Source organism: Triturus cristatus, chromosome 3_1, assembly GCF_964204655.1.
Source record: "Triturus cristatus chromosome 3_1, aTriCri1.1, whole genome shotgun sequence".
Lineage (NCBI taxonomy): Eukaryota > Metazoa > Chordata > Amphibia > Caudata > Salamandridae > Triturus > Triturus cristatus.
In genome coordinates, this window is record NC_140583.1 from 922466476 (window position 1) to 922490666 (window position 24191).

The 24191-nt window shown below is 40.4% G+C and overlaps 1 protein-coding gene across 1 annotated transcript in view; it reads left to right on the plus strand.

Annotated features, from left to right (window-relative positions):
• CCDC148 (coiled-coil domain containing 148) overlaps window positions 1-23886 on the plus strand; it is an 871149-nt gene extending 847263 nt beyond the window's left edge. Inside the window, exons 14-15 of the mRNA XM_085645511.1 lie at window positions 16945-17085; window positions 23646-23886. Coding sequence (XP_085501637.1) covers window positions 16945-17085; window positions 23646-23792 — 288 coding nt within the window. The 3' untranslated portion in view covers window positions 23793-23886. The remainder of the gene's footprint in view (window positions 1-16944; window positions 17086-23645) is intronic.
• The last annotated feature ends 305 nt before the right edge of the window (window positions 23887-24191 follow it).

Below are 24191 nucleotides of genomic sequence, written 5' to 3' on the forward strand. Positions count from 1 at the left end.
TAGGCACCCAGGCTCCCCTGACCAATCCCAATGCTGATGTGCAGCGTTGTGATTGGTTTTGAGCGTCCCGGTTTGACACTCAACCAGGGAACGGGGCCTGGACATGTTCTCCACGCAGGTTGTAATGCAGCCTTCATGGAAAACGGGAAAGTTCGCATGACTGGTTTGGGCGGGCCGAGAGGGCCGACCAAACAGTCATTGTGCACTTAGGAGTGGGCAAACCACTGCACCGCCCACATGCCCACAAAGCAGCACAAACATAAAACGATAATAACTAGAAGTTATTATCATTTTATGTTTCCAATTCTCACACTTCTTGAAAGCAGTGAGGCGACACTCCTCTGCCATAGTGGATGAGCCGTCACTGGTGGTAATGCTGTTTTAATAAAGTCTTATATCTCTTCAGCTGAGGCTCTTGAAGACAACTACACTGTTAAAGAATAAATTACATTAAACTATCTGCAAAATGTCACCAAACTAAATGTGCTCATTGCTTCACCTCCAGGATACAAACAAGATGGCAGGGCAAAGTGGTACGCACTGTGGCAGTGTGCCTCTTTGATTGCAGGATATGTGAGCTCGCCTCAGCGACATAAGCTTGACCTGGTTATAGGCCATGTTGTGATTGGTGCAAACCCCTCATAATGAATTGTTTTTGTGTCTTGTTGGTAAGGTTGCAAGTAAACAAAGACATAGGCCACTATTTGTCCATCAAAGTGGAAAAGCATGGACAGAGACAAACATAACTGTGTGACAATATTTAAATATATTCCCTTAATCTGGAAGGTATGTGCATAAGTGGTAAGTTCACATTGTGTGCAGAGAGGTTCCTTGTGTGCACCCAGGATCTGGCAGAACATCCCCATATCTATCAGAACCAGCCCACCATACTTAAATTTAGGAAAGAGTTGAAAGCATGCCCCTTTAAAGAGCACAACCTCTTGACACAATAACTAGCCCACCCCCCCTATCAGAACCAAGAATACTCACCTAAAATCACATGAAGATTACATCTCTGCCTTCGACCCTGTGCAGCTCCCCACTCCTTTTAGGTTGACGCTATACAAATACCACATACATGCATACACGTTCACAGCTTTTATGTAAAGTGTTTGCCTCATAAAGTTGGCGGACGTCAGCACCATTTTTTCCTGAGCCATTTCATTAGTTGTATAGAGAACTACACCAATCAAAGTCCACAGGAAAAAAACAAGGGGGCCATGGTGCCTTCTGCCCCTTGATCTTTGATGCTTCTGCGCTGAGGTGCCAGTGGACATCTGGTATGATAGATGGGATCCGCTGCAGGCGGGATATCCCTGAGCCCACCACCATGGGGTGCTGTGATTGTTTCTTAACTGCGGTGCCAGTCATTAATCATCCAGCTGTTCTAGGCACCCCATCACTGTGTCTCATGCATTTCCTTTGCCGCTGCCATGTTTGTTTGGAGCAGCCTCAGTATGGGGCTGGGGGCTCTGTGATTACTCCTCCTGTAATGATACCTCCCCCGCCTTCTTGGAGCATCTTGTGTCTCTTCAAGTCAGCAGACTCCTGGGACAGAGGCAATTGAGGAGACTGTGTGCCTTGGCAAAAGAGGCATTCAATTTCTCATCATGCAGAATTGAAGGTATGCCTGTTCACTCAGAATGCACATGTATCGGGGGTTTTCGATGGGGTTGAGACTGCGGCTAATACAACAAATCATCCTCACCTTGAGTGAGATTTGGTTGCCCATACTCCTATTACTTCTCTCATTTTTAATGCTTTTATTTGTTCTTAGACATAATTTTTGAATTGTTCTCTCTAAACTTGTTAATGTAGATTAGTAACTGTACTCATGTAAACTGCATGCAAGCAGTAGAAGATGTTATGTAAAGCGCTTTGATATTTCTGGGTGTTATTTGAATTATATAAAATTGCAAAATTAATTGAACTTAACATATTTATTTGGCAGTTAAAACAAAACAACAATTAAACAGATCCAACTGCACACTATAAAACATAAATAATAAAGCACTGGGAACCTCAACACATAAACTACATTATGGAACATTTACACTGTGTACAATTGACACAATACATAAATCAGTTGAAGTGCAAGTTGATAAATGTAATAGTATGTCAAAAATCAGATATGTCACATACAAGGCAGGCGTTATTTTGGTGCAAATCCACACCATAAACATAATATGGACTAATTATGTACATTACAGATTTCTGTCACACTTAACTTTTTAGAAGGAAACTGTGTAGTGGTGAGAATCGGGGTGACGTTCCTGTCACCTGTAGAATGTAAGAAGCCTCTTGTGGTGTCATGCAGTTCCACATTAGAATGTTTATGTGCGGGGGTTTTGACACTGACTGTAAGTGTATGTGCGGACTACTGCACAGTCCCTGTCTATGACAATAAAACTATAAACTTACCTACATGTATTTGTAGTATTTTCAATACAAATATTATAGCGATGCGTTGACAGGTGACTGCAGAACCCATGAGGCCATCCGGAGTCCCCACAGCGTCATTCTGCCTACAACAGGGGAAGGAGTTCCCAAGTCAATGGAAGTCATCTGGAAATCTAACACCTTGACTAGGACAAGCACGTCAGGAGTTGTAAAGCATCGTACAAGCACAAACCTCTCCCCTCCCCCCCCCCCACTAAAACAGAAGAAATATGGTCAGTGCACATGCGCAAAACACTAGTAGCAGTGGCACAAACTGACTTTCACGCTCTAGCTGACGATGTAGGCCAAAGTGGCCATTTTGGGATAGGAAATGTTCGAGTGCCATGATCTAATTCTGTTTCATGTCAGTACGTAGCCCACGTCGCAGACATTTTTTTTTTTTAATTACCACCAACTTGAATGTGAGACTTACGGCCCAGTTCTTTTTTCTCACGTCAGGAGACAGACGTACTTAGTGTCGCCGCGCGGCCATCGTAGGAGTTTAACTTTTCCACAAAGAGACATATTTTGGAGGTTCTCAGCCCAGTTTATCATTTACACTCTACATAAAGTGTGTTGTGGCTACAGCTGCTGCGTTTCAACACAGTGCAGTGATACGCACACCCTGAAGAAAGCTTCACATCTCTAACCGTGTGTCGCAGATGAAGCTTTGCACAGTGATACCCACACCCTGGTTTTTCGTAAGGAAATTGTCAACACATGTGCGTTCACAACTGAAGCTCAGCGCAAAGATGTGCACACCCTGACATTTTACTATTCAGCGAGTGATTATACACACGGCCCTGGCCATTATGTAAATCCAGGTGCGTCCTCCCAGTTGTTTTCATTCAAGGCACAGTGGCACTGAAACCTTTACTTGATTTTTCTTATAGGTGTTCAGCAGGGTGATGGGCACACCTATTACTTTAAAAAAAAATATTTATTTTTAATTTGTGATGTTTTCTTTTGCCCTTCTGCTTTGTATTCTGGATGCACACTGGTAGTTGTATATTTTATTGGTACATGAAAAGTTAGTCAGCTACCTGTATAGTAACCTCTATTTCATCATTCTCTTTGGGTTATAACTATCAACTCGTTTACAGGGAAAATTGGAAACTTGACTATTTGAGTCTGTTGTTTTTTTCTTCATATTTTTATTTAATCTGTTTAGTGCCAGCAATTTATTATTTTCCAGTCTAACCATCCACAACATCAAACAGTATGCAGCCGGTAGCACCATCACCACCATCCTTCCATGAGGTACATGGAAATCCTCCTATTGCATGGAAAACTGGTATTATGCTTTTGTGACATATCTGGGAGCAATAGGGGCATCATATTATAGACCAGAGAGTATATTTTTTTTGTTGCTGTTACATTCCCTAGGTTTTGAAGGCAGGTTGGTCTTCAAACATTTACCACCATTGGTGAGAGTTCAAGGAGAGGAGGATATTGACGAATACATGAAAACAGTAAAACAATTAGAGTTACGTTTGATGCTCAGCCTAATCTGGTTGTCATCAGACACACATTTTTGAAAAGAGAGCAGAAGTCAGGTGAAGATGTGGATGCTTTTGTTTGTTGCAGCTTGGAAATTGAGTGCACACTGTCAATGTGAGGGTTTCACAGAACAACTGGTCAGAGAGCAATATATCTGTAAGTGCTCGGGTAAAACTATCCAGCAAAAATTGTTATTGATGGGAAACCCTTCTGTAGAAGAAACTATCGTACTGCAAAGAGTATTGAACTCTCCAAAGCGTCTGTGACAGGGTTAGTGTGGACAAAAACAATGAAGCTGTTGGCACAGTTAGGGCCAGAGAACTCAGGTCTAACTTGGGGTCACAAATGGAATGCAAACCTTTCTGTAAGTAAACCAGCATCTGTTTTAGATGTGGCAATGACACTCATTCCAAGAGCAGAAAAAGCTGTCCAGCAAAACATTTGATGTGCAGGGATTGTGGGCCATTTCGCTAAAGTATGTCGAAGTGGAAAACGTGGTGGGGAGCATTGCAAATGTGTATGATCTGGTTCATGAAGATCCAGAAAGTATCCAGAATATTCAAGAGGAGATGCGAGAAATGGTTATGGTTGTGAGAGAAGAGCCGGCCATTATAGGTGACACATCTGCATTAGAAATTGGTACTGGTAACAAAAATGCACATTTGGTAGTGTATTCTGGTGCGAGAATAACCATGATTTCTCAGGAGTTATTTGACCTTCGGAATCTTCAGACAGGGCTCCTGTCTCATATGAAGGGCAGACAATAGAACTGGCTGTATTTTCTTGAGGATGTCTTAGAGTTCAGAGGCAGAAAAATACTTGGTAAAGTATATGCCGCTATCAAGGGATTGTCAATCCTGGGGTGGTTCCACCAAGGTTTATTTCAAATAGTCCTTAGGCCTGAAACTACTCTACTGATTACACAGAAAATATTCTCCAACAGTTTCCTGCCATTTTCAGTGATAAGTTAGGGATGATTAAAGGCTTTCCCCATCAGATTGAAGTGAAAGATAATGTCATACCGGTCAAACACAGGCTTAGAATTGTTCCGTGTAGAATAAGGGAATGTTTGGAACAAGACCTAAGTGAGCTATGTGCCAAAGTTTTAATAGAAACGATTGAGTCGCCTTTGTGGCTTTCCCTTTTGATCACAGAGAGGAAAAAGAATGGGAATTTACATATTTGCGTAGATTTATGCAGCCTGATTAAAAATATTTGGGTTGATTCCCATCCACTGCCTTAAATTTCAGAGTTGCTGACAATGATAAATAGGTCCAAGTGGTTCTCTAAATTAAATCTGGCCTCAGACTACCACTAGGTTGTATTGGACGCATCACCCAGGCACCTTATGGCATTTGTGTCTCTCATTGGGTCTTACCACTATTGTAGAATCCCGTATGGGCTGTTTTTCAAAGGATCATGTGTCACATGTTGAAGGGGGCAGTGGGGTTGAAATTTTTTCAGGATTATGATCTGATATATGAAGAAACCAAGGAGAAACATTAATACAAGTTTTGAACATTATGCTAGAGAAGGGGGGTGTACTTAGGAATGAGAAGTGTCTGGTCCTTAAGGAAAAGGTGGAATATTTGGGACATGTGTTGTTAGAACATGGTGTTGAGCCTAGACCAGGTATCGTAAAAGCCATTGTAGATTGTGCAGCACCTGCTGATAAGGTTGGTTTGAAATCTTTTATTGGACTTTGTGAATTCTATTTGAGATTTGTGCCAGAGTATGTGTCCAGCGTCAAGCCACTCACTAAATTGTTAAAAACAAAATGTACCATTCATATGGGACAAAAGCTGTCAAGAAGCTTTTGAATGGGTGAAGTCTCAGTTGGTTGGTCCCTAAATTTTTAAAACCTTTTTGTCCAAAGGTTAAATACACTATCACTGTTGATGCCAGTGGTTTTGGTCTGGGAGCAATCCTCACACAGAACTAGGAGGGTGCAGAGAATACCTTGGGTTCTGCCTAAAGGGTCTTAAAAGGAGCTGAAATGAATTTCTCTGTTATTGAGAAAGATCTGTTGGCTTGTTAGTGAGCAATCAGAGAGTTCCATTCTTACATTTGAGGAAATAATTTTATCCTGTGCACAGACCACAGTCCCTTGGTCGCTATCCTCTCTGGTGATAACATGAAAGAGCACACACCAAGGATGCCAGGTTGTCCTCCAAGCTTTTGAAACATGGTTTCGAAGTTTCATATTTGCCAGATAACAAGAATGGTACAGCAGATTTTTTATTGAGATTTCCTGATGTAGATGAGGAGATATAATCAGGTGAAGACAAAGAACATGATGACTGTTTTTTAGCATCCATTGATATGGAAGACGTGTGCTATATGTGAAATGGAGTGGAGGAGAGAGTTAGCCAAGGATGAATTACTGGTTCAAGTGATGAGGTTCATGAAAAATAGTTGGCCCAAAGAAAAAAATGTACTGTACCAGTATCAAACGTTTGTTAAAGTTTCACTTGAACTTTCTGTTGAAGATGACATGATGCGTGGTGATAGATTGATACTGCCTGAAAGCTTAAGATTAAGATTGTGTGGAGGACATGAAGGACACCTGGGAAAGACATTGACAAAACGCAGAGTGTGTGAGGCTTTCTTGTGGCCTCTCATGGTTAAAGCAGTGGATAATTTTGTGAGAGATTGTGTGGTATGTACAAATGCAGAAAAGGGGTTCATGGTAAGAACTCCACCAATGCAGCAAATAGAACTTCCTACCAAACCATGGGAAAAAGTGGACATTTAATTAGTTGGCTCTTTTAACTCGTTGCCTCCGTCATCCCGCTTTGCAGTGGTGGTCATTGATTACTATGCTAAGTGGCCAGAAGTTCATTTTTTAGGTGAACCGACTTCCAGAAGTGTCATAGATTTTCTGAAAGATTTCTTCTTAAGTGAAGGTTTTCCATCTTCCATCGTTTCTGACAATGGAGTACAATTTGTCAGCATAGAATTTCAAACATTTCTACAACAATGAGGAATTGATCACTGTAAAAGTTCGTTGTATCATCCACCAATGAATGGATTTGTCGAACGCAAGAATAAAGTGTTGAACAACTGTTTGCTGTGAGCCATTGCAATCAAGTGTGAGGTTCAAAATGCAGTGCATTTAATGCTTTGGTTTTACTGTACTACTCCACATTCTTTCACTAAGGTTTCACAGTTCGAATTATTGAGGGGAAGAAAACCTTCATCCAAAATATGTCCAGGTTGGATGTCAAGGTGGATGAAGATGAATGCCATGGAAGGTGTGGGTGAGTTTTTCAGAAAGAATGTTAGAAAGGCACAAGAGTGTCAGAAAATACATTTTGATTCCAGGAAAAGAGTGGTACACCAACATGTTGCAGTAGGAGATGTGGTATGGTTGAAGGTGCCTGTTCATACAAAGAAAGGCAATATGAAATATGGAATATACAGAGACAATGGTAGTCAATAAGATCTGTGGAAATGCCAAACAGAAAATGTTAGAGGCCTCTTGTGGTGTCATGCAGTTCCACATTAGAATGCTTATGGGTGGGGGTTTCAAGCTACAGTTGGACTAGCTGTGAGTGTTCGTGCTGACTGCCGAGCAGTCCCTGTCTATGACAAAAAACCTATAGACTTATCTACCTGTATTTGTAGCGTTTTCACTACAAACTGTCAAACTGAAAACAGTGACAGTATCTTCAAGCACTATCAGAAACAACTAGCTCACTTCACATGGGCCAATATCTTATATAAAAAAGAGACGGATTCAAATATATAGTATTTAATTTGCAGAAAAAATGGAAAAGGAATAAAGTTATCAGATAAAATTCAGTCTCATATAAATTATTAGACACATTACTTCAAAGCCACTTTTTTGCTGGTTGCTGAGGGAAGTAGACCTTAGAGCAACTTGGCCACTAAACATCCCATACACATATTTTATCATCAGCTAGTACTTCCATGACCTTGTGCAACATTTGTATGGTTATAGAGCTATTCTGTTGTTTAAAAAAGAATTCCCTGTAGTATATTCCTGCAGATCATCCTGGTGAGTCAGAGAAGGCTTTCCTTCTTGATTTAATCGTTTTATGGAGTGAATAAGATTTAAAAAGTACTAAAACATCTTATGAAAAACATACATCAATGAATATAGGAGTGACCAGTAGAACTCCAACAGCAATCATGTCAGTGATGTATATGAGCACAATCTCTCAAGGCTGAATCTATGTGGCGAAGACATGAGGAAGAGCCAGGAATTTGCACATAAACCTACTCTTCTCTCTTGTCTGTGGTTTTACAGGCCTCACAGCTCTGTTGAACAGAGTGTCAAGCAAATGTTATGTATCATGTGAGTACTTTCATTCTACAAGTTGACAACTGTTGAGCTTAGGATGTCAATTCAGTATGGCTTTCTCTGAAAAGGGGGAGTGTGTCAAAAATAATCATCACCAGTATTTTGAGCTCATGTCTTTTAATATCTGTCATGATCTCAAAGCTTTTGGGAGTTTTTTAGGCCCACCTTGCTAAGGTAAATGGCTACTATTAATGATGTACAATGTGTGTCTTTGTAATGTAGAGTTAATTTCTCACTTTTTTCAGTGTTATGTACAATTTGTGGGCAAGGACTATGTTACGTTTTTTTGTGTCCCCCCCGAGGCATTTGAAGGCATCGGAAACGCAATCCACCTCCCACAGCCATTTTATGGCCCGGGGACCCATCTCTTGGGGTCTGTTGTTTCAATTTGGGAAGGGCAGTGTAGAGCTCACTCCCCAAGACATTCAAAGGCCCAGAGACCTCACCCCTGGGACCTGCTGCATTAATTTGGAGAGAGCCATGAGGCCTCTTTCCCCAATCCATGATATCGCCTTGGGGACCCCAGGCCCCATGGCCTATTAACTATGGTGCCCAGGACACTAGTTCCCGGCCTGCCACCTGCCGCCTTGGTGGGAGCACAAATGGATGGGGAAACGTAGAGTTGCTCCCACCTGTCAGAAGCAGAAAGAAGAGTTGCTACTGCCAGCTTTGAGCAAAGCCGGCTCCTGCTGCACCAAAAATGACTGCTGGCAGGGGGGCCTCCCCCCATGGCTCACTAGTTTGAAAAAGTTGTGAATGCCCCAGGTAGGGGCGGGACAACCAGAAATATATATATTTTTTAAATTGCAAGTAGGAATATGAAATCAGTGGAGTAACAGCTAATTTTGTATTCTCTGCTCCTACACAGGAGTGCCCAATAATACCCTGCGAGGGCTTTTTATGTTTAATTTTTGTTCCTCGTTGTGCCCCAAAAAGGGGCAGGAGCACCAACAACCCTTTTCTTTTAATATTTTCCAGGTGGGTGCAAGGAGTGCAGAAGCCCCTCTATGAATTTTTTTAAAATCTTGTAATAAATCTCCTGCCATTATTTTTAAAGCACTCTGAGCTGTAACTATATTATCTTCCTGCTGGAGTGCAGGGACCTCTTGTGGTTGCTCCCATGGCTGCTTTTTGTGCTTTTTGTGGCCAAAAGATTTTGAAAATAAGACACGAACATGTTTATGGGTGTATTGTATAAAAATGCTTTATTTGAAATGTTTTTGTGTTATTAATAATTATTTAGCATTGTTACATGTGCAATTACAATATATACATTGGATTTTTAATATTGATAAATTATTAAAATGATTTTGATAAAGGCAAAAAATTATGCTTTATATATATATGTTGAAGTGATGACCCCCTGATAAAGTCAATATGCTTGCCTTTTATATTTTGATGTTCTAACCCTTTGGCAAAGTCAGTAGGTCTGCTTTTCTTAAAGATGACACCCCTTTAATTGTTACTTTATGTTAAAAAAAGCTCTAAATACTCACTGGAAAAAACAAAGGTAACGTTATAATTAGTGACGTTATAATTAGGTATGGGAAAAAGACTTTACTTTAGATTAAAAAACAACCTTAGAGCCCAATTGTGCTTCAGAATGGCGATGTGAAACTTTTCACATTATTACTAGTGGCATGACTTCACCACGTTTGGCCGGCTCTCGTAGCGCCCCAGCAATCTAGCTTTATTAGAAACAGACAGGCCAATGAGAATACCTGCCTGACAGTTACACTCATGGTGGTTGCGGAGCGGCTCCATCAACTGATGGCACTTCTCTCCCTTGACGCCGAGAAGGCATTCGACCTTGGGCATATCTGGCGAAGGTGTTGGACAAAATGTGTATTGGCCCCAAGATGAAACCTATCATCCAAGCCAATTTTAACAAGCCTGCCACGAAGCTAAAGGTCAATCCCTCCATTTTGCCTCCTATAGCCCTCACCAGGAGGACACGTCTGGGATGCCCCCTGTCCCCCCTGATTTTTGCTTTATCCCTTAATAGCAAAACTTCAGAGCAACCCTGTGATTCACAGTATGCTGATTAAAGGCAGATCGCATAAATTAGCTCTCTTCGCAGACGATATACTGTGCTTTGTCATTGACCCCGGCTCATCCATGTTGGCGCAGATGCGGAAACTCGACCTATTTACGAAGGCATCCGGATTCAAAATTAACTATTCCAACTATTAGGGTATGGATTGGGGTACCCACAGGACAGCCTTCAGGAGCTTATCCAGAGGGAGGGTTGTCTTGGGAGGAAAGTTGCCACCGTTGGCAATAGCGACTATTTTCCATCCCACAGCAAAAGGATGGCTGAGATTCCCAGATGTTGCTACTTACATCCTGACTGCACAGGTTAGTCCCTCCCTAGATTGGAACCATGATCCCGACGGTAAACCCTGGGTGCAGGTTGAACAGTGTCTCATCTCACTTAAGGCATCAAAGAATAAGATTTATTATTTATGTGGATAACATTTTAAATATGTCTCAGGCCCACCAGGAGATTCTAGTGCATTTGAGCATGGTGATTGGTAATGATGAATCCAACAACTTGCCACTGTTGACTATATCATAACTAGTACAGAAAATAAGTTATGTAACTTTCTTTTCTGTCAGCCACAATCCATCCTTCTAGCAGCCTCTCCTGATTAGCCAGCCCTGTACAGGCTTAGCCAAACTGCTTTGATGAGTTGAATGGTGGCCTGCATAGAGACAGGGGTTATCTGCTAAGAGGAGATCTGCAGCTTCAGTGAACAGGTGAGAAAAGGAGCTGGGTTATCAAAACGATCTTCAAATAGAGCAGGACAGTAAGAATGCAAGCCAGGCTTACCCCCTCGTCCTATACTTCCCAGTCTAATGGGACCCCAGGAATGGAATTTGCAGAAGGCTTGGAAAGAGAAGTATTTAGGGAAATGAGCTACACAGCAGGTTGGATTAGCCAGGTCTTCACTCCACAGAGAAAGATTCTCCATGTTGAACTTTAAAGAGCAGTGCTTTGTGGCACAAGAATATGCCACAATTTGGAGGAAGCTTTTGGGTGGCACCCTGCACCCTTTTTGACAGGAGTGGCCCCTACTTGTTGCCGCAGCAGATTCGATAAATATGGGACAGCTACATAGCAACTCAAATCTGCTGCCTGAAACTACAAGGAGAGGATGGACTGCCCTGCTGGAACCCTGGCCTGCACCAAGGGGACTGCACTCTGAATGACTGTGCCTGTTGCACACTAAGGAACTACAGCCCTAAGGATTGTACCTTGCTTCAAAAGGAGGAGTGGGCTCCGTGAAAGCAACGGGTTAAAAGAGCTTCACCTGCATCATCTCTAGCAAGAAGAACCTAGCTGACCTTTAAAGGATTTGGCTAGGTTCATTGTGCCAACTGTAGTTCCAACTTACGAGGAGTCTCTGGAACCTTGGATTTTGTTTGTGGACACTTTGAACCCCCAAAAGGAATTTCAGGAAACACCTCCTGAAGTTTGGAGATCTTTTGTGAAAAGGCTCCATAAGGTGACTTACCCGGCGTTGAGAGTTAAGCCGACTACCTCGCACTGTGACCCGGATTTCAGGTTTGTCCCGCTGAATGCTGTGGAACTCAAGACTTCCAGCAGGTGACAGGAGGCTCCAGCAGAACCAAGCCGATGTAGCCACTGCAAATCCAGCCTGCTGGACAGGCCCAATCGACGTCAAAAGAATATCCTCCCAAAACATTTATAAGTGCAATGGTAAAATTTTAACCGAGGCCTCCCGCTTAGTGTATCTGACCAGGGCTCTATCACGGTCAGCCTCAAACTTTGAGTTTGCCCAGGTCAAGCGCAACTAGATGTCTCAATTTGGCGCTATTGGTTTTTAATCACTAGAAAGTGTTTATTCTTCAAAAATTCATATCTCCAGTTCCCTACATTGGATTTTTGTCGTATTGGTGTCATTTTAACGATAAAACTATTCCTAATTTTGTAAATTGGTGTTGGATTTTCATTGTGTGTTGTGTCTTACTTATTTGATGTATTGGCATTTTTAACTGCTTTACACACCTGTCTCCTAAGTTAAGCTTGCCTGCTTGTTGCCAACTACAGAGGGTTGGACAACAGAGTACTTTATTGAGAACGTGTCTGGACAACTACAGAGGGTTGGACAACGAAGTAATTTATTGAGACGTTGTCTGGACCAAATATCACATTGGTGGCCATATTGCTTGAGGAAGGTGAAGACTTCACCCTACTAATAATCCGCTTTCCAACACATCTCATTTACACGCTTTTATTATGTAAATGTGTTAGAGTTCTAGAATTGATTTTATTATCTGAAGGGTGTTCATTTTTTAGGTCTGGAAGAGAACCAAGACTATGTCAGGGTGTATTTTTTTATCCAGGATGTGAGCAGTTTAGAAAGCTTTGTGTAGTAGTGTGTATGTGGGACTATGAATTTCACTCTTTGAATTCCGAGGTGAAGGAATGGAACAATTGTTGATTTCTCATGTAAATAAATATAGAGTTGTTTCATCCCCTACAATTTGTAGGTCGGGAAGGCTATTGTGAGTAGGCAAGGGTGGATCTTTCTAGATTCTCGACGCATTCGGTGAGAGATGCGATGGCAAGCCAGGTTTTTAATCAGGAGGAAGGTTGAAAGAGATTAGTAAAGCTGCAGATTGGTCTAATGGGGATCCATTTGCTAATACCAGTGGAGCATGTAACAAGTGCTGCCTTGGGTGGCTTTGAACATACAAATGGTAACTTCTGGTCTTGTAATGAAATGGAGATTCCCATAGTGGAATATCTACATAATCTAGATTTAATTAAAGGTACAAGAACTAACATTGTCCCACCCACTTCACCTTTTTCGGAGTAAAGGATCTATTGAAAAAAAGAGGAAGGTAATGTTTTAAAACAATAGAGATTGGGATTGTTTTGTTTCTGTGCTTCAGAAGAACAACAGCTGCGAGGCCAAGCAAGTTGCTTCCAAGGTACAAAAGAAGGCTGATAAATAACAGAAGAGATAAGGACACTAGTGATAGAGGTTAAAGGAAATATTGCATCATCAAAAGTGGATAAATGATGGGAACATCCTGTGTTTATAGAGATGTTGTGACATTTTAGTTGTTTCAGACTGTTGTGTTCTTTAAAGTACTGCAGATGGGTAGCATTAAAGACTTAAATACATAACGTTAGCCTCCGTGGTTTTAATAATATCTAGATTTTCTAGACGTTCCACTACAAGAATCAGCGTTTGTTTCTTTCTTCTGGCTGAATCCAGCCCTGGTAGCCCTCAGTGCTGTTTGCTTAGCTCGAAGTATGGGAATCTCATAGTTAGTAAAGACAAGTCTGCATTGTTGAAGATTTATAGATACCATACAGTTTACTTTGGTATTTGCCCAATTGACCTGGCTAGAGTTATATATGGATGTATGACGTTACAACGCACACTATTACAACGCATGCACTTACAACGCATTTTTTACAACGCATAATCCATTACAACGCATGACATTACAACGCATGACACTACAACGCATTTTAAAAAAATACCTTTACAACGCACTACCATTACAACGCATACTACCTTTACAACGCATACCATTACAACGCATAATATTAAATTACATTTAAGGTAAGTATTAGATAGTATAGGGGTAAAAATTACTATTCTAACTCCAGGGGGTGCAACAGTAGGGTAAGTGTTGGATAGTGTAGGGGTAAAAATTACTATTCTAACTCCAGGGGGTGCAACAGTAGGGTAAGTGTTGGATAGTGTAGGGGTAAAAATTACTATTCTAACTCCAGGGGGTGCAACAGTAGGGTAAGTGTTGGATAGTGTAGGGGTAAAAATTACTATTCTAACTCCAGGGGGTGCAACAGTAGGGAAAGTGTTGGATAGTATAGGGGTAAAAATTACTATTTTAACTCCAGGGGGTGCATCAGTAGGGTAAGTGTTGGATAGTATAGGGGTAAAAATTACTATTCTAACTCCAGGGGGTGCATCAGTAGGGAAAGTGTTGGATAGTATAGGGGTAAAAATTACTATTCTAACTCCAGGGGGTGCATCAGTAGGGTAAGTGTTGGATAGTATAGGGGTAAAAATTACTATTCTAACTCCAGGGGGTGCATCAGTAGGGTAAGTGTTGGATAGTATAGGGGTAAAAATTACTATTCTAACTCCAGGGGGTGCATCAGTAGGGTAAGTGTTGGATAGTATAGGGGTAAAAATTACTATTCTAACTCCAGGGGGTGCATCAGTAGGGTAAGTGTTGGATAGTATAGGGGTAAAAATTACTATTCTAACTCCAGGGGGTGCATCAGTAGGGAAAGTGTTGGATAGTATAGGGGTAAAAATTACTATTCTAACTCCAGGGGGTGCATCAGTAGGGTAAGTGTTGGATAGTATAGGGGTAAAAATTACTATTCTAACTCCAGGGGGTGCATCAGTAGGGTAAGTGTTGGATAGTATAGGGGTAAAAATTACTATTCTAACTCCAGGGGGTGCATCAGTAGGGTAAGTGTTGGATAGTATAGGGGTAAAAATTACTATTCTAACTCCAGGGGGTGCATCAGTAGGGAAAGTGTTGGATAGTATAGGGGTAAAAATTACTATTCTAACTCCAGGGGGTGCATCAGTAGGGTAAGTGTTGGATAGTATAGGGGTAAAAATTACTATTCTAACTCCAGGGGGTGCATCAGTAGGGTAAGTGTTGGATAGTATAGTGTAATATTATGCGTTGTAATGGTATGCGTTGTAATGGTAGTATGCGTTGTAATGGAATGCGTTGTAATGGTAGTTTTTAAAAATGCGTTGTAGTGTCATGCGTTGTAATATCATGCGTTGTAATGGATTATGCGTTGTAAAAAATGCGTTGTAATGGTAGTGCGTTGTAAAAGTTGCGTTGTAAAGGTTGTTCCCCGTTATATATAAATGTAAAAATGAAAACTTGTATTCTTTTGTGAAAACTCAATAAAACTATTTAAAACAAGAATGATAGGCATACATTGGCATCTATTAATCACAGAAAGCTGCTCCTAGAGTAGTGTGACCCTACTACAGTTCTAGAATTGTTGTGAGTTGGGACATCTCACAAAAAGTGACGGACTGGCCTCACACACCACCTGGTGTCATGCTTCATCATCGGCCAGTCTTCGTCCTCCAAAACCTTCGTTTGATGGAGGGCGGGCATACACCTGGAGACAGGGATGCACTTCTAAACTAAAGAGTGGGGGCCTGTGGGGTGGAACGTGAGGTTAAAAATCATTATAGTTACCAGAAAAATTATTTATTGTGACCAATAACTATATGATAATAAAAGCAAAAGGACGGTGAGTGGGGTATTTAGTGTCCCCTAGCCGTCTTGTGCAAGGTCGACATGTTTCTGCCTAGTTGGCCCGAGCGGGTCCAGAAAATCACACCGGGGGCCCTATTACACATAGGATGTACTTACCCTGTTTGCGCCACAGCGCACCTTAAAACAGGTACGCCAGGCGCAAACAGGGAAAGAACACCCTATTTCATTGAATGAGCTGACCCTAGGCAAGCTGCAAACTCGTGTTGCCTCCAGGACAGCGCAGTCAAGTGAAAAACAGTGGTTTTGAAACAGCCGTTCTTAGTTTCACTGGGCAGGCGGTATCCCTCCTATCTTTTAAGAGGAGAGAGCCCCTTGCATACGGGTTTAGTGAGTGACTACACCTGCCTGCAAGGGGATGTCTTGGGGGTCCATAGAACCCACTTCCCCCTCCAGAGGGCTGCCATCAGGGGGTGCACTGACAGTGCCCCGTGGTTTAGGTGGTGCACTGTCAGTGTGCCTCCTAACCGCTTCTTTGTCTCTGCTCCCTCGTCTATATTATGGTGCAGATGCAGAGGCAAAGGGATACCCTCTTTTGCTAGGGGCCATGACCCCACACAAATGAGGGATCACCCTCTAGTGATAGCGCTGGTGCTATAGGTGTGCCAGTGCTATTTGTATTCCAAAAAGAGCCGCACAAGCATCTGTGGCCCTTTCTCTAATACCAAAGTATCCCTGGGGTGCGCATAGTGGGCACACATGCACAATGCGCCCCTGGGACACTTTAAATAATATGGCCCCAGATTTTCATCCTCCTTACCTCCTATCTTGTATTATCTTTTGATTTTCCCAAAGTGTTTTTCTCTGGGAGAATGTCTACAAGGTAATGTATTAACTCAAACTGTACCAATCCTTTTGAGAAACAATCCTGTCTAATGTAATGTGCAATTACTTCCATCTTTCTCAGTAACTGAACTTTCTCTGTCCATGCAATGCTATACCTGGGGAGCCAAGCACCTCTCTTCCATTTCCCTATGCTTGTTTGAGGCTAGGTCTAACATACTGAATTATTACCCATTTAATAAATTCATTGACGTTTTAAACATGGAGCTAAGACGAAATATGATCAGACTCCGTGATGTACTTGCTATACATTTTTTTATCAATCTCATGCTTTGCATAGTTTGCAAAAATATTCAGTGAATTCACCATTTATTTTATTAAAATAATATATTATTTGTTGAATAGATAAGATACCCTGCTGTTGTATGCATTTTACATTTACTATTACTTTCTTATAACACAGTGGACTCCAGCTTTATGTGTTTGAACCCATCATTCGGACAAATGACGTGTAAAGTTCAATTTTGTCTTAAGCCCATTTTTAAACATTGTATTACTTTGTTGGTTAGGTTGCAGTTGTTGCAGAATTTGATCCAGTAAGGATGATGGGCGACACAGAATCATCTAAAGCTAGATTGGGCATTGGAGCCGAAGAGGAGTTTTTGCTTCAGAAACCCCTATTTAAATTACATACGTACAGTGAACAGCAGGTAAATTCTAAATGTGCTTTAATTAATCACACATGAATACCATCTAATACCTTTTGAGTTTAACTATCATAGTGGGATAAATTTCATATATGGACCTTTCACCCTGAGAGCACAGATCGCCTGCAATATCTTGATTTTAGTGAGTCCTTACCTTCTTTATTGCAGTGGGACATGCATAAATAGATTTTAGAGCAACTATCTATTACGTTCCTACTACTAGCAAAAGAGAAATTATGAGAGGAATTTACTACCACAGCATGCCTTTCAGAAACCATTGGTAGGAGCTCTATGTTAGTCTGTTCCATACAAATCATTAGAATAGAGCTGAACAAATAGGGTGTGTCTATATTGGTAGCAAAGAAGATGCAAAATTAGATGTGGGGAAAATTCTTAGATGCATAAGAGTTGGTCACCACAAGATGGCTTTCAGAAGTAAATGGTATGAATGGTTCTCAGTAATACAGGGTCCCAAAATACAATCAGAACAGAATAAGTACATAAATCAAGTCATCATTAGTTCATATACTGATTCCACTTTAGACACAAATATAAAATGCAGTTATAACTTAATGAAATCTTATCACTTAAGAAAATAAAAAAATAGACTGAAGGAACGACATTTTGACTTGCCCACCCTCTTTCTAGCTTTCACCACAGCAGCACAATTATTGTAAACAATAAAACAGACTTGAACAGTTAGCAGCAATTGCAGAGAAAACATAGGTGGTCTACCCTGTTTAAAATTAAGGGACTTTAAAAGAGGAATTAAATACTGAGATCTCTAATTTCGTATAGACCACAAGAAAACAACATATGAAGTTGTGATTGGGAGGTAATTGAATCACATGGTCAAGGTACCAGATCATTCACATTATACTAATTTAAGGGGTAAGCCACCTGAAAATGGGCCTGACCAAGCCTAAACCTCATCAAAAGGTACCTATGGTGTCTGGGCACACTTAGCAAGTGTAGAAAAGGGAAGAAAAGATGCCACCAATCCCTTCTTTTGCTTCAAACTCCATTCCTTTTGCCGCAAAATGAGTGAAAAGTTCCCGTCTAATGGTTATTTTGTCATGGGGCATGATATTCTCAGGATTAGTAAAAAAGTCAAATCGATTAATTTCCAGTAAGATGTTTCTATTATATATAAGCCATTTACATTTTTACATCATTGCTAGCCCCAGACAATCAGACAACAGTGACTTTGTCAATGCCGCTTTTGGGCAGGCCCAAACAGAAAGCTAAAGCACAATTGGGGCAATACCTACTATGTCAACCAGATACTGGAGGCCCACCTCATCTTAAGATATAAACAAGGGAACGCTGTCTGGCAATGACAGCAATTTTCTCAGCAGTTTATTCTCACTAATCTGCAAATGCAGGCAGCCAGTGTGCCCCCGCATGCCAGCACCTTGTGATACAATAGAAATTGGTCTGGCTTTATAAACAATAATAGAAGCATCAAGAGGCATAGAGCTCAGTTTGGATGCAATTCTAAAAAGCAATGCCATTGCCTGTTCAAATTGAGTACCTCTCACTGACTTTAAATAGCCCCAAGTTGAGTTGCTATCAAAGGGCAGCCACAGATAGGTGAAGGTGGAAACACATTTAAGTGGAGTATCGCCTATGCGAAAAGGAGCTATCCAACTTTTTGGGCGATCACATACCATGGCATAAAACTTACATTTATTTGTAGAGGGTGAACTGCCACTTGAGACAGAAGCTCATCCAAGCCATTAATATAAAAACTGCATAGGAAGGGTGCCATGACACACCCTTGCCTGACACCCTTCCTAATCTTTATAAAAGGGGTACACTCCCCATTCGGCCCATACCTGACCACACCTTCAATGTCTGAGTGAAGTTACGATAAAACATACATGAGTTTGGGATCAGCGCCACCTTTTAGTAACATTACCCACAGCTTACTCCTAACAACATTATCAGATGCTTCACTCAAGTCCATAAATGCCAAGAAGAGACACCCCCTCACTATTCAAGTACTTATCAACCAGCAGGTGGAGATTCAGACATTGGTCAATCGTTCTGAGGCCCTGTCTGAATCTGTACTGGACCGATGATAAAATGGATCTATCGGTAGCCCAGGATTCCAGATGGTCTTTGCGGTAGCATCAATAAAGGATATAGGGTGATAGCAGCGAGGGTTACTTCTATCGCCCTTTTTATAGATTGGGACAATGGTAAACCTTGACCATGACAAAAGCGGTGTAACATTGATTGCTCTCCTGTAAATGCCCATCAGGATTGGGGCCCAGAGAGAAGGAATATCTTTAAAAAGATCTACTGGGATCCCACATGGTCCAGTGGCCTCATTAGGCGGGCATTTTTTAATTGCTGAGATGACTTCTCCCACTGTTATAGTTAGACTGCGGGACGTGGTAAGTTGGGCCAATTCAAAGTCGGGGTACATTCAGAAAGAGCTGGATCCTGATAGTCATATAGTTTGGTATAATAATCCACCCACACTCGCTCAAGAATTTTAGCCACAATGCCCTTACTAGAATTCTGCGAAAAGAAGGGCGCAATAACAACTTTCCAAAATTGTACTATGTTTTTGTTGAGTTGAGACACTAACCTGATGATCCCACGCCTCCTCTCTAATGGCCTTCTTTCTTCCATTTTTAGTTTCTTAATAAAGGACTCTACAGTTCCTTATCTCTATCGGATTCCTTGATGAGCTCTTTAGGGCATACAGGAGGGTGAAATGGACATGTGAACAAGCTCTATCAAACCATTTAACTGGTTTCGGCAGACGGTGCCTATTAAGTGTCTCCAGTTGTTCATGAACAATATTACAAATGTTTTGAAAGGCGTCAATTGCTAGCCCTGGATCAGTGTCATCACTGAGACAAGAGTCAAACTGCTCCCTGCAACTACCCACTAGGTTAATATAAAAAGTCTTGGGATCGTTATCACGCCATATTCTTTGTATACCCCTATTTCTTGTATACTTGAGTGTACACTCTATCCTATGGACAGAAGTCCTTGTGTGTCCTGTAATAAGACTCAATGCCAGCATATTATGATCACTTAGTGGATTATCAAAATTCTGAAAATCTACAACTTTGGTAGACCATGATTTGGATATTAGGATAAAATCAGTTGTCAACCCTCTACCCCTCCCTGTAAATGTTGGTCGATAGGGAGCAGTATTCACAGTCAAATCAATCGCCATTATAAGGTCATGATACCTGATCAGTCTGTTTAATTTATCACTGCATGGATTATGTTCAAAGTGTGTAAAATTAGAAGTAAAACTGTCCTCTAACCCACACACTCGATCATCGGCAATAGTACAGGGCCTAAGGTTAAAATCCCCTCCCCACAATATTACAGACAGTGCTTACTTGTAACACCAATGATTCTAAATTACAGGCAAGGGATTCATGAAAGTATTATGATAAAAGTTAACAACAATAATTGTGGGACAGCCATGAAAACCCAAAGCAATAAGTTGGTAAAAACGGGATCCAGCAATAGTTTTTAACACTTTACATGCAAGAGAGGTACTTATTAGTGTCAGGAGTCCACCACTATAGTGACCTGCAGGGGCTGGTCTTGCATAGGTAGAAATGGAGGGAAAACCATGCATATGGATACCAGTTCTAGCCCAGGTTTTTTGCAGACAGATAAATTGATATTCAGAGGTAATAGATGCTCAGTTGCTGTCAGACAGTATACTATCAATGCCTGCTACAGTAGAAAACCTACATACACATCAGAAGTTACAGGGCCATTGTCCATGATCCCCTCAGTGTGCTTTTTAGCAGTTCAAATAAACCTGGCATAACGTGAAAAAAAAATGCAAAAACGTGTTGTGTTGGTGAGTCACTGTCTATCCCTGCAATAAATTGCTTGTACTGGAGACAAGCCACATTACAGCATCAACCCACATACGCTTTTTCCCATAATACCTACCTGTGAAAATCACAGAGTTGTAATAAAGAAGTAGACTGTTCACAGAATATGCCTGCACTGACAGACATGATGCAAATGAACTTAGCTTTACAGTCATTCTCTTTGTTGTGTAGGAGACTAAATATGTACATCAAAACTCTGTTACTCAAATAAAGAATTCCTCGAAAACAATGTGTTTTTAACATATATTTAATGTCTTCCAGTGTGGGAAACTCCATGGCAGTTTCCACTGTTTTAAAATAGATGTCTCATGGCTCTGATTAGTGTTACTTATTTAAAATTATGTTTTAATTAATTACCTTTGAATGTAGTCATATATAACTTATAAGGTATCAGAAAGACATTTGTGTAGACAATAAATACATATTTTAAAATAATTGATCAGTTTCTCATATATAGTTCTCTGAAGCCAGTGCACATTTATAGAGGGAGTTGCAACTACTGACCAAAGAAGTGGGAGAAGAAAAATGAAACGTCCAAACAACAACTTATCCGGAGGGTCTCACTACCACTGGGAGCACACGGCTATTCATTTTAAATATGAGCTCTGTCTGCAAATAGCTTCCTGTACCTCTAAAAATCTACTTCCATGTATTTAGGATTAAAAACAATTTCTGTGTTTACCAAAAAAGTCACTATTTTAAAATTGATATGGTGATAAGTGACCAAGCAGATTGATATTCTGAGGAAATTAACATGGAAAGGGGATGCTGAATTGAAATAGGGATCTCATTCATCAACTATTTATAGTCCTTTAATATATATATATATATATATATATATATATATATATATATATATATATATATATATATATATATATATATATATATATATATATATATATATATCAAAATACTCCGTCCCTCTGCAGCTTCGCGCCAAAGACGGAGACGGACCACAGTTAAGTGCCAGATAGTGTGATTTATTTAGCTTTTTCGGTCTGACGCGTTTCGGTTCGAAAAATGAACCTTGATCACATGACAGGGGTACAGCGTAACCTTACAGTATTTAAAGTGACAGTGCAATGAGGTGCGCATGGACAAGGTAGAAAGACTTGTGAGTGCCTTGCGGCTAATTAACGACATATGTTGATATAAAAGACACATATTAAAATGTTAAAAATCTAAAAATACAACAATATATCAAAACATAAGCGTATCAAGTCAATAATCAATTTAACAATTAATTTGTGTCCTGAGTCACCATCGTTCGACTCTATGACAAGATTGGGACCTTAGTGGTATGCGCCCTCACTGTAGTGCTAAATGTGAAAATATAAAAAAATTGTAAAGGAATGTGCAGAAACATTTGGGCATTAGTGATTGTAATATAAGTGTTAAAAAATATATAAGTGATAGTTCTAGGTCTATATATATATATATATGTCCCCACAAAATCCAATGATGCGCTCTCAGTCACCAAGAAACACCAGAATCCAAGAAAATGTCCAAAAAGAGGTGTTTATTCCTCACAACGCGTTTCAACTCGTTGCAGAGTCTTGATCATGTAAGGAAACAAAGGTGAGTGAGCAATGGATAAAGTTTTTTGGAGGGGTAAAAAGTAACAAGGGACAACATAATGTGTTACACTACTCGTATAGTCAGCCTGGCAGACATCTTACAATGGCAGCACAAACGTAAATCGCAACGTATATAGTGTGAGTACAGGTAAAGTTTTTGTTGAGAATGCCTTGTATCTTCCGAGAATCAGCACTATATGTATTTCTTGGATTCTGGTGTTTCTTGGTGACTGAGAGCGCATCATTGGATTTTGTGGGGACATTTACGAGCCGGCGTGCTCCGCCGGCATTTGCGCCACCTCTCTTGGGTCGAGCAATCCAGAAGGAGCGATCTTTGTGTTATAAATATATATATATATATATATATATATATATATATATATATATATATATATATATATATATATATATATATAATGCTATATATGCCCCAAACCCATACTTTCTCTCACAAATAGCTGCTTTTATATTTGCAGTAACCCCTTAGTGTTCATGTGCTTTAGTCTGCTACACAGAAAAAACTTTCAATTCAACAGCTCCTATTCAAGCAACATGGCAACAAAAAGTGTCTTATTTTTGTCATGCATATGAGATTTTAGCAGTCCAGTTGTTCAATGTCATTATATTCGTTTCTAGACCACAACCCATAATTTCCATGGGAAAATAAAGGGAGACAAACGTGTGTACTTTAAGATGCTTCATAAAATCTTAGCAGATAAGCATTTTTCACAGAGTGAAATCATTCTTCTTGAACCCATTCCTTTCTTGGTTCAAAAGGCAGGAACGCTGGTAATTGTGGCTTCTGTGGTCCAGTAGGAAGTCCATAGAATGCCGGAATAGGGAAATGCCATACCATGTTGAGTCGATATAAATTTTAACTTGCATCCATACTTTAAGAGTATTCATCCTGTCAGCCTTCACTGCTGCCAGTAAAGCTGCTTCCATTGTGAGCTGACAACTGCTGCATGTCTGTGAAAGTGCCCCTTTTAGAGTGCAGTTAGATATGCAAACGTTGGGGAGTTTGGGTGGAAATGTGTGGTGGGAACATTTACGTTTATTTCTGTGACAATGTACTGTCTTTTTTTTCTCCCGGAAACAGATTATTTCAGATCCCAGAATTCGAATAGAGATGGCTCTCCGCGAAGCTGGGCTACATAACACAGGCTACGCAAAAGAGATTTTGCCAAAAATTGCTCCACCAAAACTGCCAAGAAGGGACATGGAATCTACAGTTTTTAAAACATAAAAGCATTTCTATTTTCAAATCTCTTTTTACCAGTGGGTTTTTATGTGTCATTTATATTGTACTGGTTTTACATAAATTAAAAGTGTTGTACTTTATATGCTTATTAATGTAATCATTTTGTTTTCTGGATGTATTCCCTCTCTGCATAGAAACATTTAGCAACCTTAATAACAAAATGAAGTGCGAAAAGCGGCAAGCTTTATCAGCTGCAACTGACAATGAATCTGGAAAGCAGAGGCGGCAAAAACATTGACACCAGTAATAAGTACACTGGAGGGAAAATACCAACTATTTTTCAGTATATCTATGTATTTTGAAAGGTTCTCAACTGACTTAAACTTGTCTGTTAAGCACATGATGTCTCAAGAATTATGTGAGAAAACTATATCTGAAGACCTG